Source organism: Echeneis naucrates, chromosome 14 (genome assembly GCF_900963305.1).
Source record: "Echeneis naucrates chromosome 14, fEcheNa1.1, whole genome shotgun sequence".
NCBI lineage: Eukaryota > Metazoa > Chordata > Actinopteri > Carangiformes > Echeneidae > Echeneis > Echeneis naucrates.
The window spans coordinates 1,752,170-1,775,414 of record NC_042524.1 but is presented as its reverse complement, the minus strand read 5'-3'; the positions used below and the strand labels follow the sequence as shown (position 1 = coordinate 1,775,414).

Here is a 23,245-nt window from a genome sequence, read left to right as displayed (position 1 = left end):
TGCTCAAACCTCTGGCCTCCCTGAGAGACGGTTTAAAAAGTCCTCATCAGGTTCAACCAGTCCAACAGCCCCGTAATGGGGAAGTCCTCATGGCGCAGGATGGGGAAGCCAGTCAGCATCCAAAACTGCTGTCTCAGGATTTAATGCCTTGACACCTCCCATTGTTGAGATTGTGTAACTCTGACTCTTTGTTAGATCCTCCTCTGATGGCTCTAAATGCCTCATATGCATCCTCAGAGGCTCCCTCCTCCTCTTCCTCCCTCTCCTCCTCTTCTTCTGATCTCTCCATACATCAGGAAGAAGAGCTCCATCTCCCGCTGCAGCGTGGAGTTGCGGCGGTCGGCGTCAGCTTTGGCTTGCTCCATGTTGCGGATCTTGATCTCTGCGACACTTTGGCTTCGCTTCTGCTGCTCCAGCGTGACCCGGAGAACCGCAACCTGCCTCTCCAGGACATCGTTGCAGCGCTCCAACCTGCAGGAAACACACCCACACACAAAACATGGAGAGCAAATATGGCAAAGAAAGAGCAGGAATATATAAGATACTGAGAGCTTATTGGGTAATTGGGAATAGGTGAGCAGTGAAGAGTCAGATGGCAGAAAGGCGGGAGATCAGGGGTTACTTCAGGGCAGGAAGGAGGTGCGAGGTCTGGAATGACAACGGAGTTAGTGAAATGGAAAAATGGAGGCAGGAAAAGACTGAGAATATGAATGAACAGTGATAAGCTGCCATATTGAAAGAGGATACAGTGACCCGAGGGGACGTCTCCTTCTTCCTGGAGTTGGTGTCTCACCTCTGGATCCTGGCCTGATACTCGTTCTTCTGCTGGGCCATCTGCCTCTGCAGCTCAGCCAGGAGCGACTGAGCTTCCCTGGGCGCTGATCCAGGTTCAGGGCCCTGGAGGTCTGGAGGTCCAGAGGGGAGGAAGACCTCCGAGCTGCCTGTGCTGAGGGATCTTCCACTGAGTACAGAGCAGGAGGCCGGGGAGTTCGGAGGATGGATGCTGTCAACGTCATCAGGTTCATCTTCATCGTTGTTATTGTTGTGGTCCTCATGGTCGTATTTATCAGCGTTTCCCTCCTCTACCTGACTCGAAGGTAATCCTTTACTCTTCTTCGGTGAGACTTCAGGACTCCCCGGCCAGGCGGTGTCACCGCTCTCATCCAGTGGTAGAACCTCACAGGAGGACCACGAGGAGGAGTTCCTCGTCTGTTCCTCCAGCTCTGCCTCCCCTTCAGAAGCTCCAATATGGCCTCCTGGATCATCAGTTTTAAACTCTCCTCCGGTGACGTCCTCCATCCTCTGATGTAAAGACACCCTGTCCAGGTTGTCGTATGCCGACGGGGTGCTTTCTTGCTGAGACTCACTGCTGCCCCCGCTGGCTGTTTCTGGCACTGGTCCTTCTTCCTCTGCAGCACCAGAGCTCCAGAAACCAGCCTCCCCCTCCCCCGGGCCCGGCCACGCCTTTGCCCAGTCCATGAGCGTCAGTCTGGGCTTGGAGGTGTCCGGCAGCTGGAGGCTGTTAGTAGAGGCTTGAGCTTTTGCAGGAGATGGTCCTTGGCCTGCGTGTTGATGGTGGTTCTCTCTGCTGTGTCTGTCAGAGTGCTGCTGGGGGGACTGACTGGAGGAGGACGGGAGAGGGAAGAAGCAGTTCTCTGGGTGGGAGGAGGTGTAGCGATGTCCGAGAAGTCTCTTCTGAGCCCAGGACGAGTCTGAATTGGCAGCAGCAGAGTACGCACAGCTGCAGGAAGCAAGAAAAATGAGGTCAGACTTTCAAGACCAGCAACTTTACATCAATCCAGGGCTCCACATCAGGACTGTCCGATGCTCTTCATGGTTCTCCCCCTTTGAGGGAAGCGTTTGTGGCTCATTTGTGTTCATCGGAGGAGTTGTGAGTGTTTGTGGATCAGGTATGCTCTACCTGGGGTTCCCCGTGTCTGTCGTGGAGTGCCCCGGCTCTCCGGACCGCTCGGCGATGAGAGGCATGGACAGCTGGCGAAGGCAGGGCGACGGGTGGAGATGTGGCTGCCTCAGGGCGCTTGGTGACGCGTGACAAGGTCCAGGTGGACAGTTGGAGATGTTTGGCCCAACTTTGGCAAACAGAGACTTGTGTCCTCGGATCATCTCCAACATCAGAACATGGACCAAAGCAGCACCTTGGACCCAGATGGAGGAACATGACTGAGAACATCACCGTCATGTTCCAATACATTTTTTTTTACAAAACACAAGCCCTGTTCCTGCATTTAGTATAGTTCTGCTGACAAGATATAAAAACACCATCATTTCCCTCCAAACTAAACAATGATCGTAATGTTGGAAACGTAGAATAATTTATGGTGCTCTTGGCCAGTTTGTCTACCTCCCATGATGCTTTGTGGATCTTCGGCTTTGGCTCGGAGGATGTTTGGCCCAAACACAGTGGCCAAGTTTTGGTCACTCATCTTGTTGCTGTCAGAATAACTCTGGACCTCTTTTAGGAACCTGCGCACAAACAAACAAATAAGCAAATGAAATATGTGAAGCACCTGATTGTAATGTTTCAGTCACGATTCTTCACTTCCTTCCTACTGAGTATTGAACACATTCCTGACTGAGATTAACCATTTCTATCCTCCGCTGTTTCACAATAAAAAAAGAAACATGGCTGCCAGTCTAAACGTAGGATGGCTCTTACTGGCAGATGAAGTTGAGTAGGTTGAAGTTTGCAACTGGGAGCTCATGAAGAAGATTCCTCAACCCCTCCAAACCCTGAGAGAAGACAAAGGGAGGGACAGTCGGCCGTTTTGGAAGTTGGGGATGGAGGAAGAGAAGAAAGACGGTTTTATTTCTGCAGACAGGTTAAAGCAAAATTACCTGAGTGCGGTCGCTCCTCAGCTTCTGGCCACACAGCAGGAAGTCTTGGTAGCGGCTGTAAGGGACCAGAGGCTCAGGCAGCTGTCTGAGGTAGAGCTTCAGCAGCGATGCCACTGTGTGGACGTCTGTGCTGCTGCAGCAAGAAAACAAACAAACACTCAGACAGTTAACTTCCTTCACCGAACCCTCCAAAGGTCACACGGTCAGAAAGCAAAAGAGACGACAAACAGGCGGTGGAGTGCACCTGTCGAAGGACGGCCGCTCGCCGGCATCGAAAGCCTGCTGCAGCTCCTTCACCAGGCTGGCCTGCCCCGGCTGGCGAAACAAGCCTACTTCGTGGAGGCCTCGCTCCCGGATAAAGTTCACGCATTGCTCCACCACCAGAGGAACCAAACGCATCCCATATCGCCGCTCGTACAGCACCGTCTCCTCCAGGCGCTGCCCAAAGACCCCTGAAAGGAAGGGAGAGCTTAAAGATTCTCTCTCTCTGGACTTTTTGTTTTCCTCTAAAAAAAAAAAATAAAACATCATGCTGTAGTTAAGATGACCTGAAATTACAGACTGGGGGCCAAATGTTTACTGAGCTAATAGTAGGGATATGGCCATTTTCCCATAGACTTCAATACAATCTGACTTATTTTTCCAACCAGTGGATCCGACCCCAGATGGTCATTAGGTACAAAGCAGGTTCAAGGCTTTGCTTTTCAGACAGCTTCCAGACAAACTGCTGTTTTGCTCCACTAACTTCTCTCCAGGATTTAGCTGTTTTTTTTTTTTTATTGTTGTGTCCCAAAATGTCTTGTTTCACGGCAGCTTTCTCAAAAATTTGTGATGTGATGTTTTGTTTTGTTTTTTGTTTTTTCAATAAAAAACTATTGTTTCAGCTTCTTCTAAATGTTTGAACTACTCTTTGAAACCTGACCCCCTGACAATTCTAACAAAATCTGCTTTATTTGCGAATTATAATCAAGTGCAGAGAACATTGATGAACATTGACAACCTCCAGTTTCTTCAATAAACTAATCCAGACAAGTGTGTTGACCTGTGAAAGGAATCCAGACTCCCTTGTTGAGGCTCTTCAGCCACTCGTCGCCCTGACCAGCGCTGTTGGACAGGAAGAAGTACGAGCCCGGGCTGGCCAACACGTCCCTGTTACCTGCAAACACACAGTCCAGGTCAGATCTTTTGTTTCCTACATGGTTCACATTTCCATTTGAAATTAGGAAAAAGTTTGACAAAAAAACACAAAGATCATCACATCAGTATCATCTGATAGATCTGTATGTTGATCTCAGTTTACGGCACGTTTTATGAGGATTTTGATACTTTAAATTGATTTATGTACACAGAAACACACACACACACCGTCTCTCTACTTTCATCTTTGCGTTGCACCGACTTGTTAACACACTTTTCCTGTCCCATCATGCTTCACTGTATGTCCTCCTCAAAGTCACACCAAACACACACACACACACACACACACTGACTCAGCATTTTGCTGATTTCGTTGAAGGGCAACACACACAACAGCCACGCACAATTACGGAGGGATTAGCAAACAATATGTTGATGGTCTGTGTGTGTCACCTTTGTGGCCGGCGCTGTCATGTTTCCAGGACTTGAAGCAGCTGAGTCCCATGCTGCAGCGCTGTACTGCTCGCTTGCTCCGGTTGCTATGGTAACGGTTGTAGATGCTGAAACCTGGATTACGACGCCGCAGCACGGTGACAGCTCTTCGCTGGCTTGTTATGAAAGTTGAGACAGAGAGAAACAGCAGAGGAGCAAAAATGCTGCATTACGTGGACGTAAAAAAAAGAAAATAAATCCTAAAATCAGGAAATGACTCAATTGAAGTTCCTGCCTCTCCTTCTGGGATGGATTAAAAGCTCAAAGCTCAGACTGAGGAGGATTAACCTTAAAATTATTGCTGGATATTGTGGAGAAATAAGTTGAAAGGGAAGCTGAAAGGGAGATTTATGCTTTAAAGAGAACCTTCAGGTTTAAACAGTTCTGGGAAATTCCCCTTTTACAAAAATAACATTCCAAATGTCTGTTTTTCCAAAAGGTTTCAGATATTACTGGAGTTCTCGGATTTCCGGGAGCCTTTCTGTTATTTTACTTTGTATTTGAGGAGGAGCTGAATATGAAAATGTAAAGTTGATCAGCAGGGTTTGAAGGCTCCTCCTCGATATTTTATACTTTTTTGGACATTTGGGTGTTTTATCTTCAGGAGGAGAACCGATCATCTTCAGTTTCCTGGGAAAAGTTTTCCAAAGAGTTCTTGTGTGGAGATGCAGCATAAATACAAGTTTCCTTGAATCAGCCTTTCTTCTCCCTCTCTTGGACTCTTCCGTAAATCTTTTTCGCTGCTCTCCTCAGGGAGCACGGACAGTTTGATCCGATTTATATCCCGGACAGAGCCAACGCTTTCCAACACTGTCGTAATTCCAGCCTGTCACAAAAAAACGCTGGAAACACAGAAAGAGCTGCTGGATTCTGACAAATAAGTTCAACTGTCACAACAATCGTTCTTCACTGAGGTCTGAGACGTCCACATCCTGAAGCCCAGAAGTCTTCACTCGTCCTCTGATTGTGAATCTCATGATGAGCGTCTCGCTGTCTCATCTCCGGTCCACCTGTTTCTTTCTCCAAACATCTCAGATTTTATGTCATAAAAAAATCACTCCTTTTCCTGTCTTGTTTTTTGCTTCCGGCGGCCAGTGAGTCAAAGCGGTCCATTGTCCACCAGGCCAGAGACAATCTTAGTATTCCCTCCTGCGTCCTCCCACCCTCCGTCTCCTTCTCTGTGTCCTTTGCTTTATTGGCTCTTTAACTGGACGTCCCGCTCCATTTCCAGAACACAGACTCCACATCTGAATATCTTGTCTTGGCCCCCCTTCCTCCATCCCTCCTCTTCTTCCTCCTTTTTCCTCTCTATGTGTCTCCGTTGTCCATCTCTCTGTCCCCGTCTTAAACGTCTTCCTTTTTCAGTATCCTCACCCTCTCTCCCTCTCTATATGTCTTTCTCTCCCTCGCTCTCTCTCTGTCTCCATTTCCCAGCAGTGTGTGTGCCCCCTTGTTGCCCCCCTTCCCATTTACCTCATCAATAACCATGCTCAGTGTGTGTGTGTGTGTGTGTGTGTGTGTGTGTGTGTGTGTGGACTGTGCATTAGGAAAATTGGTTCTCTGCGACGCGGCACTGTTTTACCAAAGTAATCACAGCTGATGGTGAGAGAGAGACACAGAGAGACAGAAAGAGAGAGAGAGAGAGAGAGAGATGATCTGGCTCCAAGTCTTTAGCTGCTGAAGTACGATCTGCAACACACACACACACACACACACACACACACTGTCATCATGATTCAAGTGGACATTAAAGTGAGAGAGGCCGGTCGGCCCAGTCAACTTTTGAACTCAATTAAAGTATGAAGAAACTGTCTCTCTCTCTCTCTCTCTCTCTCTCTCTCTCTCTCTCTCTCTCTCTCTCTCTCTCCCAATACAGTTCAATTCAATAAGCTTCATCAGCCTGAAGTACAATACAGCAGAGACTACAGTATATTGCTAAAGCTTTGTTATTAATCAATACATGTATATAAAGTCACTGCTGTACCTACGAACAGACAGAGCCACAAGTTAAAATTGTGTTCACAACGCTCCCCTTGTGGACCGTCAGATCAATTTATTTTTATTATTATCATCACCATTTATTTAGGTTTTATGTATCCTTTGTATTGATAAACCGCATAGTCACATTAAATGTTCATTATCATAAAATCAGGCATCTATGTTTTGTCAGCATAATAATTAAATGACTTTTAGGCTTAAGTTTTCTCTCACTTTGCGTTGTAAACAAATGTAACAAATTTTTATTAAATTAATTTAGTTCAGTTTCATCATTTACAATTTAACTGAGCAAAAAACAGAGTCAACTGCATAATGCTGCTTTCTGCAAATACTACAAAAATTATTTTGTCTAATATTTAACACATCCTGTCATTTGTCCATCGCTGTAAAATGTCGAACGGTTTATACTTTTGTGTATAAAATAACAAAAACGTGAGATTTTAAGTGCGACAAATTCCCGAGAGATATGAAGCTTTAGTGTACGTCTGCATGTCTGATGGACTCGGTTCTAATCACCGCTGAGAGCTTTCACATCTGTCCGTCAATACAACTGAAACCGAACAGCCAGCTCTTCATTACAAAGTGCTGTGTGTGAATGTGTGTGTTTCTTTATGTGTGTATGTTTGTGTGCTTTCCACTAAATGAAATGTGCCACCTCCCCTCCTCTTTACCTCAACAGCATGTCTGTGATAAATCACATGCATGGAAATATTTCCAGCCAGAAGCTGAACCCCCCCTCCAAAAAAAAACAAAAAAAAAAACACTGAGCCAGCTGGATCTAAAACACAAAATCCAACAACAGCACCCTCAAGTGATCAAACTACACAACCAAAGTTGGACCCACATTGTGCACATATCACTTCACCATCAATCAAATTTTTTCAGTTTGGATCAAATTAGAAAGTCACTGTTTTTACATTACTGGCTGTATTATTGTACGATATTTGCTATAATTCCCCTCAGATGAATGGAAATCGTTAAACTTAAAAATAGTAAAAAAACTATCCTTCCTCATCCGATCAGTTGGACCTGCTGCCTGTTGGCCCATCTGACTCTATCAGGATTTGTAAAGTTCAGGCCTCAGGCCTCCCGTTGGTCCTGCGGTGGACCACGAGTTCTCATCGATATCACATTTCATGCCTTCTCTGGACGTGCGGCGTGGAAAATATCTTCTGGAAGGTCAAAGGGAGCCCTGGCAGTCCAGTGAGGACATCTAGTCATTTGTGTGATGGTCATAAAGCCTCCACCTGAAAAGGTGGTGCACACTGTCAATCTCACAGCAGCCACGCCCCCGATCCACCCCCCCCCCCATTTTTCTCCAAGTGAACAGCACGTCGTGTTGAAGACTTCAAACTAGAGACTGAGACCAAAATCAGGGAGAAGGAGGGACATTTTCCCATAGACTTCAATAGAGCCCGACTACTTTTTGCAGCCAGTGGAGATCAGACAGAAGGAAGCCTTGCGACTCTTCAGCGTTGGTTTGATCTTATTTATGCTGATTCTGCAGGTCGTCCAGAACAGAAATCGGTTCCTCGTGGATCGTTGTGATTTCGGCTCTTCGCTCTCTGACTCACATTTTTTTTCTTCCTTTGCCATATTTTTATTTTCTCCTTCAGCTTCATCCACAAAAATGAATGTGTGAAGATGTATAACCTGGTGAGAGCAACACTTCACTGCTGTACTCAGGTTCAGCTCAAAGAGCGTGCAAAAGATAAACACTGATATTTAAAATAAAAATATGAAAAATAAAAAACGTAGTGTCCCTTCACAGCTTATCGCTGTCTAATATCAACGTTCGTCCAGGTCTCACCCAACAACAAAAAATCCACTTTATCTTGTTATTGCTGTTAGTTCTAACGTAAATGTTTTTCTTTGATATTCCTCCATGGGAGCTTTTGTTTTGTTAGTTTTATTTTGATAGTCTGACCATCCCTGTGTGATGTCACATCCCGTTTGCTGCACGCCGTTTTTCTACATATATATTAAAAAAAGTTTGACATGTTTGTTTTTCTTATGCCACGGACACACACGTTCTTCTGTTGAGTGACTGAATGTGTATGTTGGTGTGTGTTTACAGTTGTAGGCCTGCTGTTATTTCTTCTGTCCTCTGAAGATGTGTGACCGGAAGGAAAAGAGTGCCAGCGTGTACGTACCTGTCCGCAGGTATGTGAGCTCCCATTGCATTTGTATATTCTTTACTTTATTTTGTATTCTTGTGTAGCCCATGTGGGATGGCGGTTGAAGGACGAGGAGGAATTGGTAGTGTTCACACAACCACAACCACCACCACCACGCATCCGTCTCTGTGCTTCACATAACCTAAACACACAGAACGACAAAAGAGAACCAGTCTCTGCACGTAGTTCTGAAACTGGGCAGCCGAGCACTTTTAACTGTTACACATCGTTATATTCTCTTATGTATACAAAATAACAAAAGTATTTCCAGTTGGTCTTGTGGCTCTTGGCCCAGTAACAAACAATGTAAAAGACTTCTGACTCCCTGTAAAGTTCATAAAATGCAAAAATCGTAATTTTTATTAAAGTAAAAGAAACTTTTCATGAACTGTCAATAACTTTATCAACCGTTTTCATTAATTTACACGCCACCATAATCAATACAGCAATAACTATAATGATGGTTTGATCCACTGCCTCTTCAGATAAAGTCAAGACAAAAACAACAAACAGACAAACGAATGAGGCTTCCATTTTAAAAGGGGAATAATCATACTTAGTTTGTTGTAGATTTTAGCTGAATGTTCAGAAAATATAAAAGAGCAAATAAATATAGAAAAAGTAGAAGAGAAGTAAATAAGTCCGAATAAATAATCAGTGTTTCAGATGAGAACAGCACTTGTGCCTGTGATGGGGTCCACATCTACAGTTTCAGAATTTGAACCACGGCAGTTTTTAAAGGTGAGGTGGATATTTTTATTTTTTTATGTTGCGTCCTCGCACCGTCACAGTTCGCTTGATAAATAAAATCACAGCCGCTTTTTCTCATCAACAGTTTACATAACAGTGAACGTTATCATCAGTTTGACCGTCGAGTTTCATGCTTCATTCAGAGACAAACACTGAAGCTGAGAAATCATTTTAAATATCTGATTAACAACACAAAATTAAGCTTCCTAATTTCTGCTTTCCAGCTTTTACTCTTTCTGAAAAAAAAATTTGATGTTCTTCAAGTTTAAATCATGAATATTGGAAATTTCCTGAGAAAATATCAAATTTTACTTTTCTTAATTCAGTCAGAGAAATCTGGAAAACAAAGATTGAATTTATATTTATATATGCAGCATTTATCCTTATTTAGTTTAGTTAGCCGCCCAATTACATAATGTGTGAAGATTTAGCTGCAGTGTTTTCATGGTAATTTTAACTCTGCTGGCAGATTTAGCTCAGTTACAGGTTGTAAACGTATGTTCAAATGTTTTTACAGTGAAGTCATAACCACTAATGTATTTTTTATAAGCGTAACACACACTTATGTCCCCACACGCCTTCAGGAACGGTATGAGTCCATGAATCAGATTTCATGAGCCGGAGCATTAACAATGGAGCTGGTGACACAGTTAATCACATTACTGTGAACATGGACGTTTTCATCATTTAGCCTCATTAAATCACCATTTAGAGGTGAATGAGAATGAATTTATATTCAGGTAACGTCCTTCTTTATCCCAAATCTGATAAAATCTGGACGGTTTGTGTGTTTTAAAGCACTTCGAGCTGCGTTTCTTCTATTAAAATCACTGTACAAGTCAAGTTTATCAGTAAAGTTGTAATTTTTCTTATAAGAACAGGAACAGTTGTGTAACTCTGTGTGCAGCTAACAGTGAGGCGACTGTGGGGTGATTGTGTATTCATGGTCCTGTATCATTCATAAAAATCTGGCGTACCATCCTGCAGCTTGGGATCGGACACACTACACCATGTTTTCTCCAGAGCGATGAAAGAGGAGCCTCTGCAGGGTCATGCCACGGGTGGAGGCCGGAGCAGCTCCCCGTGTCCCTTTTCACTGCTGTTGGCTTATTATTTTACTGCCTCGGGGACCGCAGGAGTGTCCACGTCTTGGTTTTCTGTGGGTCATAATATTTTATTGCACCTCAGACGCAATTTCTGTCTCCTTGTTTGGCAGCTGTGCAGCGAGGCAACAAGTGTTTGGACTTTTTCCTCTGAGACAGAAGAAGAAGAAGAAGAAGAGGAGGGTATGCCGCTCAAACTGACCAGACATCACAGCTCCAGCAGGAGAGGAGCAACAGGAGACGTCTCAGATTCAGGTAAGAAGAAAATGCAGCACATCATGACAGAGTTTCTGACAGCTGCCTGAAATGCTTTTTGACTTTTAGATTTAGAAGCTGAATTCATATCTTAATAATTTTAAGCGCCTGAGGGACTGTTCAGGACTGAGACTCGCTGCCCTGCGGTCGGCCGACATAGTGAGAGTTGTTGGGTCGGTGTGTGACGGGACAGATTTCATCTAAGTGGATTTTCAGCCGTATCAGATGAACTGTGAAAATAGGACTGATAATCTGCTTCAGTTAGATCCATCAGTTCCTCATCTCAACCATTTGGACTGAGTTTAATCTTAGTGATCTCAAAGGGGAGGAAAGAAAAACGTAGTGTTATACTGCAGGACAAAATGTGATAGATGCTTTTTGTTGTTGAATTATGGGAAGAAGAAGCTGAAAGGAAAACTTACAATCCTTTGAAACATCAGCAGTGAAGTTAAGAGCAAAGAAAAGCAACAGCATCAGTCATTTAAGGTGAAATACTCCCAAAGTCCAATATCAGCATCCTGTTTGGATCATTTTCTTCACCTTTAATCAAGAATTATTCTAACGTGATACCAATGATCTTAACCCTCAACTGGGGAACTCATCATTTGCACTTTTAATTTCAAGGCTTTTTTGGAAAGGGCAGCGAAAAAAAGAAATAAATTAGGCTGAATTAGTTTTGAAGAAAATATAAGAAGACTTCAACTGTTAAAGATAAAATCAGCAGGTAGTCTCATTCATATAATCCATTCAGTCGGCCTCATTAGCGTCTCGTTTGGGTCTCTGCAGTCGAATCCTCCACATGGTGACGGCCGGTGATGTGTCGATGTGAGTGTTGGGTTGACCTTAAGTGAGTGACAACAGGCCTGCGTGTTAGCAGCCAGATTGAGCCGTCCTTCATGCAGAGGACGAAGAGGAGGAGGAGGAGCCTGCTCTGGAACGACAAACACTCGTTTTTGGCTATAAAAAGTCCTTCAGCTGGTCGACCACAACATACAAACATTTCAGTACGGTCACAATGAAAACAGTTGACAGTTAAATGTCATAGTCTGCTCTGGATACACCTGAAATGTTTGGGTGTAATTGAGGAGTAAAACTTTAAATCAGTTGAATTTATTATTAAATTCAGGCTAAACTGAGGTTTAACAAGGCATATAAATTCTAAAAAATCTCTTTTTGGTTTGTTTGTATTGAATTTGCTTGACTTTATGTTTATTTTGGTAGAGGAATGAAAAGATAGGTAGTCAGCGTGCTGTATGTTGTCGCTGGCTATTATATATTTATTTTACAGAATTTCTAAATATTAGTTTCGCCTCCTACATTTGGAAAAATGTCAAGAAACGATTTGTTGTTGGTGGCGCTGACATTTAACTCCTGCAGAGGAGGCACAGGTGTGTGGGAGAGGGTGATGAAAAGATGAATAAGAAATCAGAAGGAGGGTGAGAGAGCCCCCACCCCCCAGCTGTGAATGGCATGTCTGCTATTTGTGGAAGAGGGAGGTTTCCACTGCACAGAGATACAGTGGAGGCAGTGACGAGCGTGATGACCGACGGTCAGTCAAGAAGACGACTGATCCAGTCACAATTAAAACCTGATATTTTATATTCCTCCCGGCGTCAGACTGCATCTGTTGACAAAAACAATCCTCTGTCTCTCCAAAGTCTGATATCACCCTTTACCAGCTGATGTGCTGCGGGGTATTTTCCTTCAAGGACATGAAGATGGCCACGCTGATTTATTTTGAGCCAGTCCTTCAAACGCCGCCCGGCTGCTGGAAGTCCGAGAGAACTAAAGGCTGAAAATAGGCCCAGGAGATAGAGGGCATTGATCTGGTTTCCTGTGTGATGTGGTCCTAAACTCAGATCTAATCTTAATCTGTCTAACAAATACAGACAAACACATCTTTTGTCAAGTTAAAGCTTTTTTGGTGAATGAGTAAAAAATAAGGGAACCCTCGAAGAAACAGTCAAACCTTCTCGACCTTTTCCTGTCAGGACCTCCATAAAGATCCAGATCGAGACGCTCCCTCCACCTTTTCCCTTTGGGATGATGTTTTCAGCTTGATGCGCGACATCATGCTGCATCTTCTTCGTCTCATCAGCGCATCAAATAATTTTTTTCCAGTTTCTTTGTTGAAAATCAAGCTGCTCTTGAGGCAAACGTGTCTCGTATTGATATATTTATCAGTTTCACGGGACTCTCCTCTTATTTATCTGCCTTTGCTGTATCCAGTGACCCATCCAAAAACCCAATTTCCCCACAGGGATCATTATAGTTTCATGTTTTCTTCTCACCCCTGTGGAAGCTGCTCTGCCCGATGGGGGGGTGAAACTAAGCCCCCGTCCAAAAAGGCCAGGGGAACCCCTGGAGATAGAGGCGCCAATAGGTTTTTAGGTTGAAGGGCCTTACACTATGTATAGCTTTGAAAACAGAGATGTGGGCATTGGGGGCTGAGGAGACAGGGGAGCCTTTGCTCACCGTAGATCCAGAACTGCTGAGGAGGAAGGAGGGTTCGAATATCAGGCAGCGCACCGACGACGAGCTGCACGCTTTTCTACGTCCGAACGTGACTTCACGGTTTATTAAGTTTTACTTTTCATTCTGGATTAAACGAAGAGAGGCGGAGGAAGATGAGGAGCAGTTTCTGACCTTCTGACCTCTAAAGAACCGGCTTCTTCATTTAGTTGCAGCTGCAGATCCTGTAAGTTATAATGATCCTTCCAGCTCAGACAGAAGTGTTTGTTCAGATATTGAAAGGAAGTAAAGCATCTCAATATTTATCTGTGAATTTTGGTCCCAGTTGACCGCCTGACGATGAACTTGGGTCAAAAACGTTTAAAATGGATAAAAGTCTCATATGGTATCATTTTGTTGGTTTGCTGTAAATTTCTGCAATTTCTTTTTAAATATAGGGTTTATTGTCAACCAATATAAAGAAAGAAACTAAGCAAATAAGTCAAATTCCTGCGACAAGCAAAATCAGAAAGTTAAGATAGAAAACTTAGATTTTTCCTTTTTTTTTTATTCTGCAGTCATCTGAGGAGGAGTTACAGCTCAGAGTGAAGTATGGGGAGGAAGGACGACGACTGTCCCTCCTGGAGAGGAGGTAACCTGTCTCTGCCTTTTTGTTTATAATAAATAACAATATCTAAAAATGACTCCTGTCTGCTGAATCTCTTTTCTGCCAATAGTTGATAAAAAGTCAAAAACAGACCTCCACAATGAGGGAAAGACCGGGAGCTTCAACCAGAGTCCAGATCGGCTGCTCTCAGACACCGAGGACTCGGTATGATGGCCTTCATCTTCTTTATCCTCTTCCTCCTCGTCCTCCCACTCGCTTTTGTCTTCACCGTCTGTCTCTTCAGGACAAGTTGCTCCATCTTGGATCGGCTCCTCGGGATGACGTTAGTACTGCCGCCGATGATGACGATGAAGTGAGGAAGAGCCAGGAGGCCGAGAGCTGCGAGGACGATGAAGAGGGTCACCTGGTCTACACCATCGGCCTCGTGATGAAAGACAGATGTAGGCATCACCTCTCTTTATCGTTACTGTGTTTTTTTGTGCCGCAGTTGAGGCTGTTAGTGACGGTTTGTTTTGTTTTATTAAACAATATTAATTGTATACATTTTAAATAATTTTAGAGCCTGAAGCCTCTTGATCAACCACTTAATTCATAAATGTAAAATGACATCAGTGAATATAATCAATACATTTAAAAATAGATAATTACACAAGTAAATGTATTAATGAATTCTAATCCATTTATCAATAAATTAATATTACCAAAATGATTTTCTTTTGTAATTAATCATTACATTGTAGATAAAATTACTTACTAATTTATGTACATTTCACATTGTTTCCTTTTTCTGCTGATCCTGCTGAACTATCCATTTGTTCAGATGAAGTCGTTTCCACTCTCGGAGCCGGAGCTTTTGGGAAAGTGGTGGAGTGTATCGACAGAGACAAGTAAGAAAACCAGCAGCGGTTTAGTTGTCATCTAAAAGTGTTCGACGGCAGTGGTGTTAATTTATTTATTTATTTATTTTTGGTTGACAGAGACGAGCACGTGGCTGTGAAGGTCGTGAGGAACATCGAGTGTTTCCGTAATGTGGCCAAGTCTGAGATCTCGGTGCTGGAGGAGATCAACAGCCTGGACGACGACAACAGATTGTAAGTGCTGCAGCAGAATGTAAAATCCTGCAGAACTCACGAGTTCACTGACGTTATTAAATCCAAACATCCTTTACGTTCCACCAGTAATATATAAATCTGAATGAATCCTGTGCCGCCAGCGCCTGCGTCAGGATGCTGGACTGGTTCGAGCACGAAGGCCACATCTGCATCGTGTTCGAGCTGCTCGGCGTCAGCACCTTCGAGTTCCTGCCATTCAGCGTGGAGCAGATCAGACAGATGGCCTTCCAGATCTTCAGAGCCGTCTGCTGTGAGTCCGGCGTGAACGCAGCAAATAATTTCTTTTAGTCTTTTTTTTTGTTGTTGTTGTTTTTGATCAATGAGAAGACTTCTGATTTATCATTTGAAGGAGCTAATAGTTCATTTAACGTTTTGAACTGTGATATTTTTCACAACTTTTCAGTTCGTGCTTCATCAATCAGTATGTTGATGAATAAATTATGAAAAAGGCCAAAAATCAGACAGAATGAGTGGCTATATGACACATTAGTGTCGCATTCAGATAAAGCTCAGAAAGATGATTAAATCACGACGTATAAAAATATCAGCGCAGACGGACGAAGAAGCAAAATCACACTTTTCTATCTCATCACAGTGATTTGAGGAAGAAGTATGGTAATTGTGTGAAGAGAGACCATTTCTAATGAACACACACTAACAAAGTGTGGTTTTCCCTTTGTGTGTCTGTGTGTTCGACAGTCCTACATCGGAACAAACTGACGCACACGGACCTGAAGCCGGAGAACATCCTGTTTGTGTCGTCTGCCTACGACTACGAGACGGTAAAACGTTGGAGGAGATTGCCTCCTGACAGAAAATATGTTTTGTCAAGTAGTAAAGGAAGTGAAACTGTGTGTGTGTGTGTGTGGGTGTGGGTGTGTGTGTGTGTGTGTGTGTGTGTGTGTGGGTGTGTTTTCAGGGGAGGACTCTGAGGAGTCTGGATGTGAAGGTGGTGGATTTCGGCACCGCCACATTTGACCACGAACATCATGAATCCCTGATCTCAACACGCCATTACCGAGCGCCAGAGGTCATACTGGGTACACACAAACACAAACAAAAAAACACACACACACACACAAGCGCTTTTGAATCTTTTGAATCATCCACTTTTTAATATTGATCTGGTCTTTGTCCCAGATCTGGGCTGGAACCAGTCCTGTGATGTTTGGAGTCTGGGCTGCGTCCTCATGGAGTTTTATCTGGGATGTACACTTTTCCCGGTACACACACACACACACACACACACACTTTCTTATGTCTTCAGAAAGACTTGTTGCCACCAATTTGAAGCATTAACCTTTACCTTTGAAGTAGAAGAGGCGGCACGATGAAATACGATGTTCAAATTAAATCAGTAAAGTTACAGCTTTATCTTTTCATAATGTTCATCATATAAACTTTATTTAATTTAAAAAAACAGCTACATGCGTGCCATAAAAAAAAAAATGCAAATTCAATCACATCACAATCTTGTTGGCTGCTGGTGCAACAATCAGATAGATGGACGAGGCGTCGTGTAAAAAAATTATATAAATAATAATAATAATAAATTTGACTTGTGAACAGCCTACAATGTTCCGACTCACCGTTCTGGCCTCGCTTGTTTCCTTGAAACAATATTGTCCAACAAACACACAAACTCACACAGGAGACGTTGTGTTGTTTCAGACTCACAGCAGTAAAGAACATCTGGCGATGATGGAGAAAGTCCTGGGACCGATTCCTCCCCACCTGCTGAGACAGACCAGGTACCACACACACACGCACACACACACACACACACACACACACACACACACACACGCACACACACTATCTGCCCATCCATCCATCCACTTTCCTGCTCTGGGTCAAAGGTCAGGCTCACGGTTTTTTAGGATCATCCCTGCAGCTGCATCTTGGATGATCAGGTGAGATACTGAAGTCCAAAGTCCAGTCGAGCTTCAGTGTGTGACACTCAGGGCGGATTTCGACTCGGCCTTTGTGGTCGACATTGACAACCGAAGGAGCGACGCCTGAACTGAGACACAGCTGATGTGTTTATGCCGTTTGGTGTCTTAACAGCAGCTAACTTTGTGCGTCATTTCTTGTGCACAGGAAGCAGCATTACGTGCTCCACGAGCGTCTGGACTGGGACGAGCAGAGCTCCACCGACGACTACGTCAGGACGCACTGCAAACCCCTCAAGGTATGAAGCCGCCGCCGCCGCCTTGGCCAATGAGCTGAGGGCGCGACAGGAAGTGAGAGCGAGTGCTTTTGTCTCTCAGCAGTACATGCAGAAGGCGAGCGAGGACGAGCGGCAGCTGTTCGACCTCCTCGGCTGCATGCTGGAGTACGACGCCTGCCGGCGGATCACCCTGGAGGAGGCGCTGTGGCACCCGTTCTTCGGCCCGATGAGGACGCAGGGCCACCAGCGCAGTTAGAGCACGCACACACACACACACATTCAGCAGCTACCTCATGGATGTGATCACTAAACTGTTTGGGTTTTTATTATTTATTGGATAATTGTTATTGATATTTACAGTCACAATATAAGCTGTGGAGAGCATTCCTGTTTATCTGAAATATTTATCGTCTACATGTACAAAGTCCCTTCTAATGCACAGCAATTCCACGTGTCCCTTCACTGATCCTCCACCTGAAGTTTGTTAATAAATATTTAGCATTTTGGTGTTTTACACACTGAATTTCTGCCGTGTTTTTTTTTTTTTTATGTTTATGTTTGAGGTAAGTTTCATACATATTATTTATACAAACATTATTTCATTGTATTTATATGTCATATACAGAAATTCAACGTGGGTATATTTTACATTTGGGTGCAGGCATCCTGATGAAAGTGACAGTCAGTGACAAAACAACTGAAGGTGAATTAGCTCCATTTCCAGCCCATCTGATGAGACTTTATGTGGTCGGTCGTAAATGTGAGCCATCTGACCCCACATGGAAATCCCTGACATCGAGTCATTTAACTGCTTTGTTGATTCAGACTGCTGATACGTAAAGACAGCGACATTTATCAAGCTTCAAGCAGCCGAGGAAGTTTCCATGACTGAATAGTTATCCAGCTATAAAATATTACATGTGCTCGGACAAACAGCGGACTCGTCTGCTATCTGAGCGACATCAGTTTAAAGCTCCTAAATCACACAAATGTAATAAAGCAGCATAAAACAAAGAGGCACGGACGGGCCGAGTCCCGTCATCTGTGGTTAATGTCGCGGGTTCCACTCTGTCTCGTGACCTTTTGCTGCGTGTTGTTTGTCATCCGTCCTTCTGCATCACTAAGAAAAAAATCAAAAAACTGTTTTACTTGATGGGATGTTCAGACTGTTTCTGAGCTGCATATGAGTGATATCTAATTTTAATTTTTAATCTCTGAACTCATTTTGAGATCCTGCTTCTGTGAATCCTGTCAATGAACAAAATCCTGAGCAGCTTTGCCAGATTGGACTGAAAACAATGAGCCTAGAACTTGTTAATTTTTTCTAAAATGTTGTTTAAATAAAGATGTGACCTTTAACCCCTGGATTTTTAACAAAAAAAAAAAAATCAAACTTCTTTTAGATAATGCCACATTTGTCAGGCTGGGACTCACACAGGACTCAGGAGCAGAGGTTTTGTCAGTCACAGACTTTATTCTCAGTATCAATGACCTCAGAACCGAGTGAATAAAGGAAACCAGGCTATGAAACCTTAACTGTAGCGGGGAGTCACGAGGGAAAAAGGGGAACAACACAAAACTCTCCGTAGGGAGGAAAACCTGACTAAACAAAAGAAAACTCACTCGCGCTATTAAGCGGAGGATCAAGGTAACTCTATAAAAATGTATAAAAACTCAAAATCACTCTCAAGGAGGAAAAACACAAAAGCTATGAACATTAATCTAAATAACAGATTGTACAAACAAAAAATCGCTCATATAGAGGAAAAACAAAAGGCTGTTGTTGTAAACGAGCTAACTCAGATATAGAAGTTTACAAACAAAAATTCACTCCGTAGAGGATCAAAGGCTTACGCAAGGAGACGAGGACTGTGGCTAGGACGTACGCTGGTGTGAGACATGAAATGACGAGACACAGTGAGCCCAGACAAGACAACCTCACCACGGTGTGACAACATTAAGGTTTTAAACTTCGGTCGAATAATGTGTTTGCAGCAGAATTATGTTTAAAATGAGTCTGTGCTCTACTTTCATATTATTTAGCACTAAATCAGATCGATTACTGCAGTCAGTGTGATCTGCTGCGTGTCTGTTGGCATGTGAGGAGCTCGATATGCTCGAAGGTCTGCTCATATATCATTGCTTGCATGTGATTGAAAGAAGGAAGTCGTCTCTTTTTCTGACCCACTTTGACCCTCCGATGGACGAAGACCTTGGAGCGACCACAGAGAACAAAAGAACTTTTAACCATTATCTCTCCGAATTAAAGCCAGAGTGAAAGGTTTTAGTTGTGTACAGATAGTGAATTAATCTCTTAGGTTAGCATGAAAATAATTCTCGTAATATACGATGAGATATCCAAAGGCTGTCGTATCTCTCTGTTATATGACGACCAGGTCTGCTCATGGAAAGTTGTTTTCGTTTTGGACATCATTGGTCTCTGTGGGACGTCACACTTGCAGCCAGTGTGCCTAAAGTCCATCATGTCCTCAAAACTGGACCGTTGGAATTCCTGCCTCCTGCTACCACTGACCTCTGACCTCCTCTGGTCTCACAGGGAACTACGGAAGAAATCTGTAAATATTCCTACAGTGACGTCACATTAACGAACACGGGGAACTGGAACATCTGAAACAAAAATACACGTCCCATATTGAGCTTAAAAGGGACCCAATTTTAAAAATCCGACAGCTGCTGCTGACTCCAACAACACATGGACATGAAGGACAGAAGTGTTTATATTAATTAAAAACTGTACTATTTGATATATGAAGGAAATCATTATTTTGGGCTTAAAAACTGGGCGGAAATCTGTTTCAAGGGGCATCATTGACTTTACGGAGTCGCCCATCAGCCACTGGGGGCAGACGGGGCCACAGTGTGAGTCTCATTGTTGCAGGGAATCGGCGGCAAAGGTGAAGGGTTAACCGTGTCTCCGCCGGAAACAAGGGCCTGAGGTAACGGAGGGTTGTATCTGTCTGCGGCGCCTGTCGGCCTCGCTGCCCTCGACCTGCCCGTAAGGCAGGAAAACATGGCCGCTAACTGCAGCCGCACCTCTCGCTGCCAAAAGGCGTACACCAGGGGGTTGATCAGGGAGTTGGACAGTCCCAACAGCCACAGGTAATTCTCCAACACGCCGGCGAGTTGGCAGCTTTTGCACAGGATGTGCACAATGCTGACCACGAAGAAGGGACACCAGAGCACCAGGAAGCAGCCCACGAGCACCGTCACCGTCCTCAGGGCCTTGACGTGACGCGAGTAACCGCTTCTGAGAAGCTGATTCTGCTGGTGGTGATGCTGATAAGACAGAGGGCCGTGACGGTCCGCCGTCCTGGAACCCGCCTGCCTGACCTGACAGATCTGCTTCTGGTGCGAGCAGGCGATCTTCAGGATGTCCAGGTAGATGTAGATGAACACGGACAGCAGGGGGAAGAAGCACAAGCTGAACAGCACGATGACGCCCACTTCCTGAATCACGGAGAAGAAGGCGCAAAAGCCGCCATAGCCGTCCGCCTGCAGCTGCCAGACCATCACTGAAGAAAAGAGGACCGGCGTTGTGTGGTGTGTACAGATTATCAACACAACAACACTCAAAACAAAAGTACAACTGAGTCAGCTGTGACTAGTTTGAAGGGAATTCAACTTTTGAATCTGTCTGAATGTTTTACTGCCTTTCTCATTATTTTACTTCATTCAAGTAAACTTTCAGCTCGTCAAAACCTTTTAATACAAATCAAGATAGAGATATTTTACCCAGCAGGCATTGGACATCAACCCAACAACAAGAAACAGCTCTCATGTTGGTCAGACACCAACTTTTTGTTTGAAATCTTAGCTGACTGTTTTTGAAGCAAACCTTGAGCAGTCAATGGCTTTATTCTTTATTTTATGTGTATATTTGGAAGGCGTTTGATTTTGGTTCCTCAACAAAACAACTAAAAATCTCCAAAATATCACACCTGCTGTCATCAGGCCAAACCCAAATTCAACAAATTCAACCAACGAAGCTGAGAAGAGATTTGGAAGCTTGAAGACCAGATAGGCACCTGTACTTTGGACCATTTTCAGAGATTTTATCGGACATCCTGGCTCAAGTCACGAGGAGACGAGGAATTAATGCTGCCTGCTGAGCTGAACTCGACTATATTTGGCCTCCAGTCAATGATCTGAATGTGCTCATTTCCAAAAGGAGAAGACGTTGAACCAAAGTAATTCAACACCAAAACGAATCAGCTTCACATTTATGGCTCTCACCTGGCAGGAATCCCACAGTGATGGCGCTGATCCACAGAGCCAGCAAGGACCCGATGGCCGTCCCCTTTCCGGCCAACAGAGAGTACCGCAAGGGCATTTTGATGGCAGCGTACCGGTCCAGAGAGATGAGAAACATGGACATGATGGACGCCGTACAGGGCAAGGTCACAAAGGCCATCCGCATCAGACAACGGGCTTTCCCCTGATCGGGAGGCGTGGTGTTTGCGGGAGGGCTGATCTGGTTCTGATGGAAGTAGCTGTCATTGTTGAAGTCTTCTGTGGCCAGGCCGGTGATGGCCACCCCCACCAAGGCGTCAGCCAGAGCCAAGTTGAGGACGAAGCACCAGCTCTGACTGCTCCTCTTCAGAAGCAGCTTCAGTAGAGCGACCGCCACCACCAGGTTGGTGGAGACGATGAGGCAGGCGGCCACGCTCAGGATCATACCCATCACCCGAGGCCTCATGTCGCTTTGGGTCCTGGACTCGTTGGCGTTCATGCAGTCCGAGGTCGGCGCCGTGTTGGCTTGTCCAGTCGAATATGACATGCTTGCATCAAAAACAACTTAAAGATTGAAAAGTGAAGATGTTGAGACGAGCTGAAACTCAGTTTTAGTCATTACAGCCGTCGACCATCGTAACACAAATTGTGTTAGAGCTTTGCCTAAAGCAGACTTCAGGATTAATGAGGACCCAAAAAAACATCAAACTTCATGTTAAAAACAAGCTCCTGTAGTTTGACATGTGACTGCACTTGAACTGCTGATATGAAGAATGTTTTTTCTCTCTTAACTCCGTCCGCTGAAGAGAAACGCCAACGTTTTAGAAAGTCGTCCCAGAAACGTCCTCATCTCTGTCCCTGAAGTCCCCATTTGAAATGCAGAAGGTGAAAAGCACTCACAGCAACATGAGCAGCAGTCCCCTCCCCTCGCACACACACAGTAAGTACCTTTCACTGTTTATCCGTGGCTGTTGCTGCGTCACTGAGACTGACCCTTGTCCCATCCATTTGCCCCCCCGCCCCCCACCCACCCCCACAGACAGGATGATCTCAATCTGTGACGAATTCATTTTTATTCTCAAGTTTTTGTGAATAAATCCAAAGACAAACCATTATTCTCTAACAGGTCCATTTTAGGTTGTGCATCCTCAAATAAACTGACAAAACCTTACGTTCTTTTTTTCTGGTTTTACGTCCCATAAAGTGTTTTATATCCCTAAAAATCTACAACTGGCTTTATTTTGTTGTTGCTTCTACTATTAGAGTGTTGTTTTTTTTTTGTTGTTGTTGTTTTTGTTTTTTTTACTGTTATATCTTGTTGGAAAATTTAATCAAATTGATATTTTTGCTAAATTTGTCATCAGGAATTAACAGCTGCTTGATAAATGGCTTTCACGTTTGTAGCCGTTTTTCTTTTTCAAGATGTGATCATGTTTTCTTGATTTAAAAACATCTTTCTAAGATGCTCCTTCTCACGTGGCATCAAATGACAGTAAATATTCATGTTACAGCTTTAATCTAAGTGGACCGGAGTGGAGATGATTTTGAGTTTGGTGTAAAACACAAACTCTTTGATATCTGCAGGATCAGAAGTGAACTCTTCGGGGCGTTAATCTAAACTAAACTTCATTCAGCAGCTGCAGGCGTGTTTGTGCTGCACCGAGCTGAGCTCAGTTAAACTCTAACTCCGCTTGGCTGCCGTCGTGTTCAGGCCCCCGGAGAGACATCTGGCACGATGGGACCATTTTCCACCACGATTCACACACAAATAGATCCGGCTAATGATGCTCTCTCTGTCCGCTCAGACAGAAATTATTTTAAGAAAAACATAAACCTCACAGTTGTTTTTCCTGACTGTGACCTTT

At 44.0% G+C, this 23,245-nt stretch overlaps 3 protein-coding genes across 3 annotated transcripts; 1 reads left to right on the top strand and 2 right to left on the bottom strand.

The window, feature by feature from the left end:
- Positions 1-233: 233 nt before the first annotated feature.
- Positions 234-4,528, bottom strand: LOC115054468 (rho GTPase-activating protein 24-like). The gene is made up of 9 exons (XM_029519712.1): positions 4,447-4,528; positions 3,899-4,012; positions 3,101-3,308; positions 2,857-2,989; positions 2,678-2,751; positions 2,363-2,484; positions 1,922-2,156; positions 794-1,741; positions 234-471 (listed from the first exon to the last, which is right to left on the bottom strand). Exons 1-9 carry the CDS (start codon positions 4,496-4,498, stop codon positions 234-236), a joined length of 2,124 nt encoding a protein of 707 aa, XP_029375572.1. The 5' UTR covers positions 4,499-4,528.
- A 9,303-nt stretch (positions 4,529-13,831) lies between these two features.
- On the top strand, positions 13,832-17,385 carry LOC115054466 (dual specificity protein kinase CLK4-like). The gene is made up of 12 exons (XM_029519710.1): positions 13,832-13,871; positions 13,957-14,051; positions 14,131-14,287; positions 14,668-14,734; positions 14,825-14,938; positions 15,061-15,209; positions 15,659-15,741; positions 15,879-15,999; positions 16,100-16,182; positions 16,631-16,710; positions 17,060-17,150; positions 17,230-17,385. The coding sequence occupies exons 1-12, from the start codon at positions 13,832-13,834 to the stop codon at positions 17,383-17,385; spliced, it is 1,236 nt and encodes a 411-aa protein (XP_029375570.1).
- Positions 17,386-19,979: 2,594 nt separating this feature from the next.
- Positions 19,980-21,885, bottom strand: gpr119 (G protein-coupled receptor 119). Its single transcript, XM_029519709.1, has 2 exons — positions 21,384-21,885; positions 19,980-20,662 (listed from the first exon to the last, which is right to left on the bottom strand). The coding sequence occupies exons 1-2, from the start codon at positions 21,877-21,879 to the stop codon at positions 19,980-19,982; spliced, it is 1,179 nt and encodes a 392-aa protein (XP_029375569.1). The 5' UTR covers positions 21,880-21,885.
- Positions 21,886-23,245: the final 1,360 nt, after the last annotated feature.

What these genes read in the sequence shown, in the direction of transcription:
- LOC115054468 (XM_029519712.1), bottom strand. Translation starts at nt 4,498, where the DNA reads ATGGGACTCAGCTGCTTCAAGTCCTGGAAACATGACAGCGCCGGCCAC. An exon ending in ACAGACACGGGGAACCCCAG is followed by an intron (nt 1,742 to 1,921) that starts GTAGAGCATACC and finishes TGCTTCCTGCAG; the next exon opens with CTGTGCGTACTCTGCTGCTG. An exon ending in TATCAGGCCAGGATCCAGAG is followed by an intron (nt 472 to 793) that starts GTGAGACACCAA and finishes TGTTTCCTGCAG; the next exon opens with GTTGGAGCGCTGCAACGATG.
- LOC115054466 (XM_029519710.1), top strand. Translation starts at nt 13,832, where the DNA reads ATGGGGAGGAAGGACGACGACTGTCCCTCCTGGAGAGGAG. An exon ending in CTGTCCCTCCTGGAGAGGAG is followed by an intron (nt 13,872 to 13,956) that starts GTAACCTGTCTC and finishes TTCTGCCAATAG; the next exon opens with TTGATAAAAAGTCAAAAACA. An exon ending in TCTCAGACACCGAGGACTCG is followed by an intron (nt 14,052 to 14,130) that starts GTATGATGGCCT and finishes CTGTCTCTTCAG; the next exon opens with GACAAGTTGCTCCATCTTGG.
- gpr119 (XM_029519709.1), bottom strand. Translation starts at nt 21,879, where the DNA reads ATGAACGCCAACGAGTCCAGGACCCAAAGCGACATGAGGCCTCGGGTG. An exon ending in CACTGTGGGATTCCTGCCAG is followed by an intron (nt 20,663 to 21,383) that starts GTGAGAGCCATA and finishes TCTTTTCTTCAG; the next exon opens with TGATGGTCTGGCAGCTGCAG.